We start from the raw sequence: 13496 nt of genomic DNA on the forward strand, positions 1-13496 counted from the left end.
ACTGCCCCCACAAAGGACCCAATAACCCACAGATTGAGAACTGCTGCCCTAAGATTTATCTATGAACACAAGGACCTCATGCCCTCTACAACATGGCATATGGGTTAGCATCCATGAACACCTGGTCCCACCCCCTGGGGGACCTGGCAGAGCGTGTCATCACTGTGCACATGGTAGGCAATATCCTGGCCTTTGTGGCCTTATATGTGCTGCACCCCATCCCTTTAAAAGGCAGAAATCTGCCTATTCTTCCTCTTTCTCTTCTTTTTCTCTCCCACCTGCCTCTCTCTCTGTCTCTCCCTTCCTCCATCTCTCTCTTTCTCTCTCTCTCTAGTTCTCTGCCTCTGCACCTCTTTCTGTTTCTCTCTTCTCTTCCCAGGAGGCCACTTTGAACTCCCTTTCTCTCCCTCCCCAACCCCCAATAAAATTTCTATATGAGATTTTGCATGGTGTGTCTGCCTCTCACCTGCTTGTGGTTTGGATCCAACCTGCTGCCAAGGTCCCTCCTACTCCATATCATGACACTATAGTCATCTTATTTTTCTTTCTTTTAAAAACACACATACACACACACACACACACACACACACACACACACACACACACACACACACACACACGAACCAAATGTTCAAATCTTCTGGGGCATTACTCAATGTCACCACATTTCATTACATTGTATGCCCAGATTCCAGTCACAAAGCTGAAGGATTTGGTTCTTGCCCTGTTGGATTTTGGCTTTGTTCTGGTCTGATTATTCATTGTCAGATTTGTTAGGTTCCAAAGAAACTCAGGACAAATAGCTAATTGTGGTGCCTACTTAACACGAAAAACCTTCCTCTGGCCACCAGGCTCTATCAGCATTGCAAGTACCTGCTACAGAGTCCTAGCTTCTCTCAGAAATCCTTAACCCTGGCCTACACTAAGCCTGTGAGGTCTCTGAACTTCCTTTCCCTCCCCGAAGCTTCTCTTTATTATATAACCTAACCATTGTGTTCATTCACTCTCTTTGGCCATGCCCTTTCTTGATTCTCTTGGATTTTCTCCCTATCCTGTCTCTTCTCTTGTCCTTCTATTGTCTTTTCCTCCTGCAATTCCCCCCAGCACATCCCTCAGGGCTTGGTCTATTCTGCTGGCCATTTTTAGTCTGGGCTCTTCCAGATGTCCCAGGCTGTTTTCTTTCTCATATCAACAATAAAAACCTTCTCCTCAACCAACCTAGGAGTGGTCATGTCTTCATTTTCATTCAATATTATATATTGGTTTTTCTTATTATGTGTCTGTCTTATATTTTGAGCGTTTATAACTTGGATTTGATCTGAGTCTTTGGATTTTTGAAGTGTCATAATTGTTAAAGACCATGGGGACATTTAAATTTAAACTGAACACAATTTGCAATATAACCTGGCCATGAGTCTATGGGGACAAAAGTTATGACTTCAAATTAATGAGTTTAGGTGTCAGGTTGACAAACAGTGGATTTATGATTGTTAATTGTGAACTTGAAAGAATCACATATGGCAGGACTTTTGAGGAGTGGCAGTTATCTTGATTGTGTTAATTTAAATGGAAAGCATCTTCATTTTTGACAGGACTACTTCTTCAGCTGGGGATACTGGACTGTACAAAACAGAAAGAGGCCGGATTACTAGCGAGTTGAATTTCTCCTGACACAGCTTCAGGCTCCTGATGTTTTGACTTCTCATGATGATGGATCTTGATCTGCCAGCTCAAATAAACACACACACACACACACACTCTCTCTCAAATGTTTAAAACATCTAAATGTATTTATTTGTGCAGAGCTCAGATGAAAACTTGCTGGAGTTGGTTCTCTCCTTCTAGAACTATGTGGGTTATAGGGATGGAGCTTAGGCCTGGCAGCAAGTTACTTCACCTGCTGAGCCAGCTCACTCTCCACAGTCAGTATCAGAGTATTTTATCCCAGCTATGGGAAAATAAAATAAAACTCTTACCTTTAAGAATTTTTTTTCTGAGCTGGGCAATGGGGGTGCACATCTTTACTAAATCTCAGCACTTGGGAGACAGAGCCCAGCTTGGTCTTGGTCTGTTTAGTGAGTTCCAGGACAGCTAGAGCTGTTATACAGAGAAACCCTGTCTCGAAAAACAAAACAACAATAAAAATTGCAAAAAAATTTTTTTTGGATAAGGTTGCACTGTCTGCTAAGTTGCTTTTTTTTTTTTTTTTTTTTAGATTTCAAGTCTGAAAAACCATCCTCTTTTATAGTGGCGTGCACATTTCAAACCTGTTGTTCCAAGTCATTTATATTTTAATCGTGTATGCTTTTAAAGTGTACTTTAGTTCCAGGGAGAGAAAAGCAAAGGCTTGGCGGCTAGCCAAGCTTTTCGTGATAGGTGGTGTTGTGCTCACCCCTCCATCCCCCACCCCGATAATTCATGGTTTGCTTGGCTTTAGGAATGAGGCCACGCTTTAAATCCAAACTATTATTTTGACAGTGCGTGATGGGACTTTCCATGGCACATAGATTTACACACTTGAGGAAGAAACACAAACGACCGAAAGGCATTCGGTAGACTAAGTGTGTAGGTTGCGTGTTTCGGAAAACTTCTGTATTGAGCAGGGGTTGGTCCTGAGCCCATTCCCTGGGAGACAAAACTCTTCATGAAAATAATGGAGGAGAGTGAACACCGATGGGACTTGCACCCTCCGCCTTAGCCTGCCGGAGGTCGCAGCTGGGTCCCAGGCCCTGAAGCCAGACTTCCGGCAGGGCGGGGGCGGGGCGGGGGTGGAGCGAGGGCGGGGCGGTCAGGGTAGTTCTGCTGGAGACATGGCGCAGCTGGGTCGCGCGTTCTTGGCTCGGGTGCCCCTCCTACCCTGCGAAACCGGGCCTCTGAGGGTAAGGCAGTGCGGGGTGGGTGAGCGCCAGGCTCGCTTCCATAGGCGAAGGGTCCCGGGCCCAAGGAAGTGGGAAGACCCGGCCTCCTGGGAGAAGGGAGATGTAAAAGAACACGGGTGCTCCAGTGCAGGGAAGTGGGGAACGCCAGGGATTCCCGGGCACTGGCAGGTGAAACAGGCCTGGGGCCTTGGGGTTCAGGGTCAAGGCAGGCAAGGAGAGGTGTGAGGGGACAGAGGTTCCAGGACCTGGGGGGAATGTGAGGAGAGAGGAGGGGGCTCCAGGGGCTCAGTGAAGGGAAAGAGACCCAGGGTTCCCAGAACTCAGGGAGATGAGAGGGTGGAAAAAAAAAAAAAAAAAAAAAAAAAGATGCGACTCTGCTGTAAAGGGACTTTCATTTGTAAATAAAGAAGGCTGAGTGAACTCTGCTTTGTCCAATGTTGGGATGAGAAGTCAGATATTATTTTGGAAGAAGTCCCTTGACCTTTTACCTACTTTTAGCACTGGCAAGCCCTTCCTCAAAGCTAGCCTGAAGGGCATAGGTCTCAGTTCTGTGGGTAGGAAAGACAAAGAGTAGGTTAGCAGGTAGGTTCCTTTGCCTCCTCACTCACAGTGCCTTGTTTTTGTGGGATGTGACAGGATTGACTTCATTTTGTATAATGAATTTTCACAAAGCAAATGCACACAAAAATGAAATAAACCAAAAGTCAAAACCTTGTGGAAGTTGGGTCTCACCTTCTACCAATGATTCCCAGGATCCAACCCTGTTTGTCAGTTTTAGGCCTTTCTCCCACAAGTAAACAAGCACAGTGTAATAAAGTGATTTGAAAGAGTCAAAACCTAAGGCACATTGAGATTCACTTTCTAAAGGGTCATCTCATGGTGGGATCCATTTGTTTCCCAACAAGTCCCAATGGAAATAAAATATGCAAGTGAAGAAACAAGACAGGGAAAGGCGGAGAAAGAAACAAGCAGTATTTCAAGGCAATCCTTGCCCCTGACTAGCTTAAAAATCTTAAGCTAAAAAGTAGAATTTCCTTATCCAAGTAGAAAAGTCAGGCCATCAGTTGATACCCTCACACTCCCTTCAAGTTTGATAGACTGGCCATGTAGTGTTCACGTAAGAAGAATGTGGGATGGTGTGAAAAAACAGGGTACTGGGAGGCAGCAAGATGGGAAAGGCCAGGGGTCCCAGGGGTTCATAGAAGCATAAGAGGGAGAATAGGGGTCAGACATAGGCTAGAAGGGGTCAGACATAGGCTAGAAGGGGCTCCAGATGTAAAGGCAGGAGTAGGTGTGGTGATTCTTTCAAGACGGAGAACCTTCTGGAAAGTGGTCTGTTCATTTCTAGAGTTGTGTTGACACTGTTTAAAGACATCACAGTATTGTACATACAGACAAAACCTCCATGTTATTTTCTTGAGAACTTGTCCTTTCATACTGGCAGCACCTCTGTGACCTATCGATGCTGTTAGGATGGTGGTGCCAGAGTCACAGACCAGAATCCCACTCTTCCGATACCACTGGATAATTCACTTCAAGAAGGAAATTCATTTGCTTAAGAAAAATATTACGGCATAGTGGTGCACACCTTTAGTCCCAGCATGTACACGATGGGGGTGGGGTGGGGGGGTAGAGGCAGGTGGATCTCTGTGAGTCTGAGGCCATCCTGGTCCACATGGCAAGTTCCAGGACAGCCAGAGGCCATCCTGGTCCACATGGCAAGTTCCAGGACAGCCAGGGCTATATTCAGAGACCATGTCTCAAAAAAAAAAAAAAAAAAAAAAAAAAAAAGTTGTGAAGTAATAGAGGTGCCTGTCTCCTTGACACATGAAGTTTGAATTCTCTGGGGAAAGAACGACATCTGTGAACTAGGAGCTGCCAAGAAACATTATGCTTTTGAGAGTAAATAGAAGATGTTATAACTGAAACCTCTTGTGTGAGAGAAATGCTTCAATTCCTATAAGCACTATCTGTGAATGCTGTTTTAGACTGAACCTTGACATAGGTAGGCCTCAGTTCAATCCAGTGAAATAGCTAGGACTCCTGCTTAAGTGCCAAGAAAAAGAAAAAGGAAGGAAAGAAGGAAGGAAGGAAGAAAGAAAAAAAGATCTTGCCCTTAGTTTTTGTTTTATTCTCCTGGGAAAACATTTAATGTAATCAGTTCTTTATCATGAGAAGTAATTGTTGGGCTTTCTTTAGAGACTCCCTGGTTGAAAAGATAGATGGAAGTGTGGAAATAGATACAATTATGTTTCTGGAGCAATGGTTAATCACTCATGATAAGCTTTGAAATAAATTTAGTGCCACGAAAGTATGTGTATCAAAGAAATAGAATAAAAAGTCAGTGCTGTTGTATCTTGTAGTGAGGTTAAATTTCTGTAGGGAAAGTGTACAAATCACTCGTGTTTGTAGACTTGTTCCTCGTTGTTCACCACATGTCCTTTGGTTTTCATTTCAAGCAACCACTTTATTATTTTTATAAAAGTGATACCTGGTTGGTATTCATTTAAGCAATTTATATAGTTAAATAAAGTGCAGAGTAACAATTCTGTAAAAAATGAAGTTTTTCTTTATCATACTTAAAATTCTATTATTCCATCTATAATTCTGTCACATCTGGTTAGCTCACTGATTGTCCCCAGCACAGGGTCTGACACAGAGTAAACATGGAAGAAGCATTAACATGAGTGACTGTGCGCATCATGTTGTAGAGTTGGAGAATTTATTACTGTGGTTCACATAAAAATGTGTGAAATATGATAATGAGTTACTACCAGCTCCAACAGACTAAAAACATGGTATATTATAATGCACAGATGAACAAAACTGTGTACAAGGCCAAGCACACCTCCTAATCCTTGTAATCCTTTCAAGTAGTACCACCCCCTGATGACTAAGCATTCAAATATATGAGCCTATGGGGCCATTCCTTTTCAAACTATTCAAGCACATATACACAGCTGTACATACACACACACACACACACACACACACACACACATACACACACATAAATTAAAAAGTAAAAAAAGGTAGTTTCATCCTGGAGAATAACATGTATCAGCAAAGCAAAGGTCATTTCCCATTTCTGCAAGTTGAAATGATTTGATGTAGTGGTGTTTGTGTCTTAGATCATGGAAAGAAGTGCTGGAGGTTCCTGATCTAAGAATGTCGTGGTAAAATCCATCCTTGTCTGCTTGGTGACCTTGATGTTGGAGAGCTTCAGAAGAAATGCTGTCTCTTTCTTCCATTCTGAAGAAGGGAGATAACCCCAAAGTGTCACTGTTTTAATTTTATTCTTTTTAAAAATATTTACTTATCTTTATTTCATGTGTATGGTTGTTTTGGCCTTATCTATGTCTGTGCCCCAGATGTATGTCTATGTCCCTATGATTACAGATGATTTCAATCACCACATAAGTGCTGGGAACCAAACCCAGGCCTTATAAGAGTAGTATAGCATCTCTCCAGCCCTCATTTTTAATAACTTTTTTGGGGTCAGGCTTTTGCTGTGTAATCCCAGGTATTGTTTTAATATTAGGATAAAGTTTGGGGGGCTCCCACATGGGGGACCATCTTGGGCTCCATAGCAAGTGAGGGTGATGTGGCCAAGCTGGGCATGTGTGTCCTGCCCATCCTTAGGGGGCGGGCAAGCAGATTGCCAGTTTCCAACATCAAGTAGCTTCAGATTCATAGGTTCTTCTGCCTCACACTGCAGAGTGTTATAGTCCCTTGCATCTCCTGTCTTCTAGTATCTCTTTTGGAGTTTGCTCTAAGATCAGCTGTGTCTGCTGCCTAGGCTTCCTGAATCATGCTTACTTACCACCTCAGGGTGGGCTTCCAGTGCTGCCCAACAGGGAAGCTAGGTCCCAAGAGGAGGTAGGTCATAGAAGTTTCTACCCAGTGATTGTCATATGGTTTACCAGACAAATACAGCACTTCTACAGAAACTACCTGCCTAAGAGCAGAAGGGAGTTTCAATACAGCCCCTGAGATGTCCTAAAGTTGTAGACAAGAGTTTAGCCTGTATGATCGTTCAGAATGGAGGTAACTGGTGTAGTGTGAAGAGGCAGGTGGTGGTACCTAGGTTACTGGGCAACCTTTGAAGGACTTAGAGCTTCTCTGGAAGGCAGTGGAAGAGTGGAGGCCAATTATCAATCTTGCCTAATCTTCCCAGAAGAGAGGTGATGCAGGGTCAGGTAGCGACGGATACAGAGACTAGAAGTAGAGTGGTGTTCAGGAGGTTTACTGAGAGGCCTAGGTGAGTGGTTAGGGTTGGGGATAAGGAAGATGGGGCTGCTCTGAGGGGGGACTTCAGGTTGGCAGCAACATTGTCAACAGGAAGGTAATGTCACTGAAGTAAAATGAGATAGGAGGATATCAGAAGTCAGAGTAGAAGGGATGAACTGAAGGCAACATTAGTTATAGAGTGTTGATGGTATGAACCTGAAGATTTGAATATGTGGTGATGATGAAGTCCAGTTTTCTCTTTGGCCCCTGAGGTAATGCAAGCAATGAAAACACCAGTCTTCAGTGAGGACATTGGAGGGTGGATAAGAGTTAAGAGTCATTCCTGAAAAGTGAATACACTCCCTGGACTCTAGGTAGTTAAGGTACCTACTTGGAGGGGAGGTGTTAGTTCAGTCTGGGGAGGTACCAACACTGTGGGAGCTGGGTTTGAATAATGGTAGGAAGCCATTCATGAAACAAAAGGAGGCAGTAGACAGTTTGTTTTGCAAGGCTCAGCACTTTCCCTGAGTGTCAGTTTAAAAGGGAGATAAGGCACAGGGAGGGCCCAGAGGACTGACAGTGCTGAGTCTATCCACTTCCTACAGCCTGGGGAGCCATTGTAGAACCCCAAGGAAAAAAGGATGGTCTTCTCTTTAGATCCCAGGAGAGCCACACTGAGTGGGTTGGGGTGAGCAGATGCTGGAGGTTGGAGACTGTAAAGGTGACACAGAGATAGCCATCAGTATCTGAACAATTTGGAATATGAGCCTTTGATATTAGGTAGTGGATAGAGGAGAGGCAGTATGAGTTCAAACGCCTTCTCCATTGCTGGGACGAGGAAACAGTGCTGCCCTTTACCTTTTGACCTGACAGTGACTCTCCTATCGAAAACTCTTCCTTGCTGTGGCTTAGATAGCCCCACTGCACATTTCACAGCCACCCTGAGTATAGCCCTGGCCCCTTCTACCTGTGGCAATGTCCTACCTCCATTCTGTGTTATCCTATAACATGCACCAACGTTTAATATACTGTATTTGTTAATCTTAATTTGTTTATCCCATTCCCCAAAAAATCTAATCTAACCAAGGGTAGACTAGTGTATCTTTTTTCGTTATTGTTGTTCACTGTTATATTGTCATTGCCTAGAATATTGTTTGGGGCATAGTAGGTACTCAATTAAAAACTTGCTAAAAATAAGTAAGCAATGAACTTTACCATAATGTCTGTTTTCTGTCTAATAATTTTCCACATAAGCAAATTCTGTAATCCAAGCAAACCTTTTTTTAAGAACCAAGATTGTTGGTTCAAAAATGAGAGTCATGTTACTCTTGGCTGATATAATATGGAGTCAAGAAGACATATGTCAAGGGCAAACAGGAATGAAGACTCCGTTGGAGCACCTCTGACCACTCCCTAACACGTCTTTGTTTCATCTCCCTTTACTATGCAGCGCTGGGAGATACCTTGATCTGCATCTAACTGCAGGCAGATAAGAACTGTAGTAAGGATGGGAAGTATGCCCCCTAGCACAGAGCAATAACTTCTTCAAGGACTTTGGTTCATTGCCATGAAATGTGTCATTACTCAGAAATGAAATTTCTGCCTTGCTCCTGGCAACTGCAAGATTCAGCCTAGCCTTTGGAGTCTGGTGTCTAGCAATGTGTTTTCTTTTACATCCAGGCTAGTTGCAATGGCGACAAGATCTAAGCTCCTCAGAAGTTCAGAATCCCAGCACTCTGCAGTACTGTTGTAAGGTTTAGAATGGGTAGGGATGCTCAGGTGGTACACACAGTTACAGAGTGTGCTTTATCTAGCTGTGGAGATCTGGGGTGTGGGGGACACAGAGTTTGAACAATTCAGTTCTTTAAGTTTGTAGGGTCATGGTTGGCATATGGGGTGCCGGGGCAGTTCTTACTGTCTAAGAACCTTGCTTTCTACATTGGAACATGCAGAAGAGCCGATCCTATGTTACCACATATCTCCTGCTAAGAACTGTAGGTGCTATACTGAAAAGGCAGTGTCTGGACACAAAAGGACATGTGCTTGCATACAGGATTCAACTTTGTGTTGGACATTTCAAATGAAATGGCATCTAATGAATGTGGGATACTCAACCAGTGTTAAGATGTGTCTATCTCCGCAGTCTTTTTCTGATACTTTACTACAATGAGTAGTTTCTTGTGGATTGTTCCAGAATCTTTTGTGTTTGTGCCAACACAGAGGAAGATAACCTCTTCTGAAAAACACATGGTAGAGATTATGCATCACTTTCTTTGCATCTTCCTCTTAACACATAAGGCTTCACATTGTTGGCATTCAAGAAATGTTGCTGAGAAGCTGGACAACTCCAGCATGTGAGTTGTGTCCATGTTTTATGAATAGCTTTGGCTATTTTGAGCTTGTTGTAGTTCCATATCAAATTAGGATAGTCTCATCAACTTTTGTAAAAAGTGAAATAGGATTTTGATAAGGATATAATTTGTTTTCAATGTTAGCAGTAGAACCCAGGGCCTTGTACATGCTAGGCAAATCCTCTGCCACTGAACTACACCTCTTGTTCTTTGAAGAGAATGCCCCTTCTCCACTGTCTACTTAATAAGGGGGCATATTTTTGAATGTCAGGTAACTCAATCTAAGGATATTACATGTAACATTTTGATAAGTGTTGCCAAATTGATCTCCAGAGAAATAGGCACCGATGTGGGGTGGGGGGTGGATGTTTACACTTTCTCCTGGTTTTGACAGGTGATTCTACTGAGTTGAAAAAGAGTAGTTCAGGCCATTGAGAAAAATAGAGCAAAGGTTAGGAGGGGAAGGTTCTTGACAAGCTTTAGGAATGCTGCAGCAACAGTAACTCTAGGTTTTATTGTTGGAACTGGTATGAAGTAGTTTTAGAAAAGCAAGCTGAGGCCACACTAGGTGGGTGGCTTTGAAGACCTGAGTACAGTCTCCAGAACCCATATAAATCCAGGTCAAGTAGTATATACAATTCCAGTATTGGGGAGGCAGAGGTAGGAAGACTCCTGGAACATGCTGGCCCACTAGTATAGCCCAAGCAGCCATTTCCAGGCCAATGATGGACTCAGTTCCAAAGAACATGGAGGACAGCCACTGAATAATGATATTCATGGTTGATCTGTGGCAGTTGTATGCACACACTGTCATATTCACACACACACATAGAGAGGAGAGAGAGAAATGAGGTGTGTGGTTTTGTCTTTTTGGGTCTGGATGTGCCCATGGTTCTAAGGTATCCAATTTGATTGTGGAGGCCTGGTCAACAGCCTCAGTGTTAGTGGTGGAATAGCTGAGCCAATAGTTATTAATTCTAATGAATACATAATTAATTATTATTATTGATCTGTTTAACCCCAGAACTTCCCTGGGAAAATCCATTGCTTAATGAATTTTACAGATTTGAAACTGAGTTTTCTTAAAATATAATCTAGCATGTTTAGGTACTATTTTTAAAAGATAATTATTTTACATGAACTGTCAGAACCAAATTTGTGGTGCAAAAAGCAGAATAACACCAACAGTGTCCTCAACAAAAATCCCAACCCGTCTCACCTGTTTTTGTACTGATGCTTAGGTTTTGTGTAGACAAGGGCTCATCACAGGCCTTCAGGGCCCTGTAAATGAAGAAGCACCCCCAGTGAAAGGGGCATACTTACACTGTATGACTGGATGTGGGGGTGGGCAGCAAAACTTACCTCAGGTGAGCATGGCTCAGGGTTGTACTGACTCATGTAGTCTTTGTATGACTTCTGAGTTTTATGTGAATTCTCCCAGCATCTTAATATTGAGTCAAATTTCAAGACTTTGTGGTAGCTGTTAGGGTCCTTGAGAAGCCCCATAGAAGACTACCAGTCAGTCATGTATGCAGAAAGAATGTTTATTAAGATCCCAACATGTTGGGATGACAATTGGTGATGATGAGAGAAGCCCACAAACTCCTTTTAAGTAAGATTAGGGGAATTTCAGGGAGGGGAAGTTAGTCTGGGGGCTGGTTGGTGGGTTTAAACAAAAAGTTTATAGGTTGCTATAGAATTGGTTGGTGGCTTAGTTCTCTTAAGCTTGCACAAGGCTGTGGGACACCCACTCGATTGCTTGCTCCTGGGTTGCGACTTTCCCAAGAACTGCTTGTTCTATCAGTGGGTTCCAGTAAACTGAAACTAAGGCCTTGTCTGTGGAAGGGTTACTAGCAGGGTCTGTCATGACTCCTTGGTTCTTTCAGTAGCCTCATAATATACATTTGGCCTAAGATGACCACTGTGTGTATATTTTAGTTAACCTACTTACCTTAGGCTAGCAAAAAAAAAAAAAAAAAAAAAAAAAAAAAAAAAAAAAATCTTTACATTATTTAGGAATGAATCTCATCTATGGTTTTTAATGCCCTAGGGAAAGAACAAAGACAAATACTTTTGCAATTTTGAGGATAAGTGTGATCACTCCTGGTGCACGTGCTGGGTATGATATGGGAGGCTGCTGAGTACAGAAGTGGAGGGGGTGAAAGCCAGTCTTCCTAAGGCAGATTTAGAGCTCAACATGTAATAAGTAGACATTTCCAAAATATGAAGACTTTAGAAAAATTTTCAAAGTTCAGGACACCAAAGACCTACAGGGAAACCAGTGCTTATGAGAAAGGCATTATTTCTAATTGAAGAAAAAAAAAAAAACTCACTTCTAAATGTAGAAAAATCACAATGTAAAATTTGAAGATCATTTAATTAAGGCTTATTATTGTTGCATCCATTTCTCATAATTCAGAAGGACATGGGAAGATAAAGTTTTGAATTATTCAGAATTTTTCCTTGTAGAAAGAGGCATGGTCAAACCTTGGTCCTGTGAGATCCAGTTACTTTGTGAGTCTTCATAGACAACTTGTGACCAAGCAAAGAGATGGATGACTTCATGCTCACACATGTGCTGTGAGTTACAGAGGATGGTATCAATTACAATAGGAAGTCAGGGCTTTCCCTTGCAGTGGTAGGAAAGGCATTCATAAAAGTATTCTCAATCAGATCACATGAACTTACTAAGACATATATTGATGCTTCATTAACACAGTAGCGTTGCTATTATCAAATACACTTTTCCCTTTGTATGCTTCCTTTGTCAGTTAGATGGATGATAAAATGTTTTTAAATATATTTTAAATGTTTTTATTTAAGTAATTAATTATCCTTCACAAAGCATCATATTTCCTGCACAAATTAACCACAAATAAATAAAAATTCATGGCAGAGCCTTTTGAACATTGCAGTACATTTTTTTCATTATTCACAGATAGTGACAAATTTGCCAGCCCACATGTGCAGATTTTCTGATTCATCATCTTAATGGAGTCATTGTGGAGGTGGGTCTTAAGCAGATCTGCCATTTATGAAGAAAAAGATGATTGTAGGTTGCTTGGATTGTTGTGTCATAGCAAAAGGATACAGGGAAAAAAAAACAAGCCTTGTCTATTGAATTCTATAGAATTATGATGAAGAAGATGATACATAACCAGATTTGCAAATCTTGACCTTTGGTGATGATTTTTCCTGATTATGAAATAAGATCATGCTGCTCAGTAGATCTTGGAAAGGAAAAGAAGTTATCTGTAACCCCATCACTTAGCAATAATAACCAAGTACAGGGAGACTCTGAAGCCAGAGTCATTTTCATCATTTGAGTCATCTTCACTTCTTACTATTATTTTATTTACAGACTTATTATTTTTAAAAGTTTTATTTATGCATCTATGTGAGTATATGTCATGTGTTAGGGGTGCTCACAAGGCCAAGCAAAGATTGCTGGAGGCTGAAGTTACAGGTGGTTATGAGCCTAATGATGTTGGATGGGGAAACTGAACTCAGGTCCTTTGCAAGTGCATGGGCAGGTGGTTCATGGTGTGTAGCTGTTGTCTACAAGTGGCATGGGCAGATAGCACCCAGTTCACTACTTATTGTTCCCTTCTTATCTTTGTCCTAACTGTATTTTTATGGAGACTAGGTAGCCTCAGACTTGCTATGTATTTGAAGATGATCTCTTTGGTACTCTATGTATGCACTACCAAGCCTTATTTTCTGTACAGTACTGGACATTAAATCCAGGGTTTGTACATGCTAGGCAGTACTCTTGCCAACTGAGCTAATCCCCACCCCTAAGCATAGCGTCTTATTTATAATTAAGAAAATAATGTGTGTGTGTGTGTGTGTGTGTGTATAGACTTAACATCATAACATCATATCATAAATGCTGTTTTGCATAAATGCAGCTAGACATCCTTATTGTAGTCTGCTCACAATTCTAATTATTTCTTTGGGGATAAATTTGAAGATACCATGGATTATCTGATTACAGCTATGTGGCACACAGAAAAACTCTGGTAGGCAATGATAG

General features: G+C 42.0%; 1 protein-coding gene across 1 annotated transcript in view; it reads left to right on the plus strand.

Annotated features, from left to right (window-relative positions):
• The first annotated feature begins 2779 nt into the window (after positions 1 to 2779).
• LOC127229279 (2,4-dienoyl-CoA reductase [(3E)-enoyl-CoA-producing], mitochondrial) overlaps positions 2780 to 13496 on the plus strand; it is a 36821-nt gene continuing 26104 nt past the window's right edge. Inside the window, exon 1 of the mRNA XM_051194348.1 lies at positions 2780 to 2879. Coding sequence (XP_051050305.1) covers positions 2811 to 2879 — 69 coding nt within the window. The 5' untranslated portion in view covers positions 2780 to 2810. The remainder of the gene's footprint in view (positions 2880 to 13496) is intronic.

The sequence above is a fragment of the Phodopus roborovskii genome, unplaced genomic scaffold (assembly GCF_943737965.1).
Source record: "Phodopus roborovskii unplaced genomic scaffold, PHOROB, whole genome shotgun sequence".
Lineage (NCBI taxonomy): Eukaryota > Metazoa > Chordata > Mammalia > Rodentia > Cricetidae > Phodopus > Phodopus roborovskii.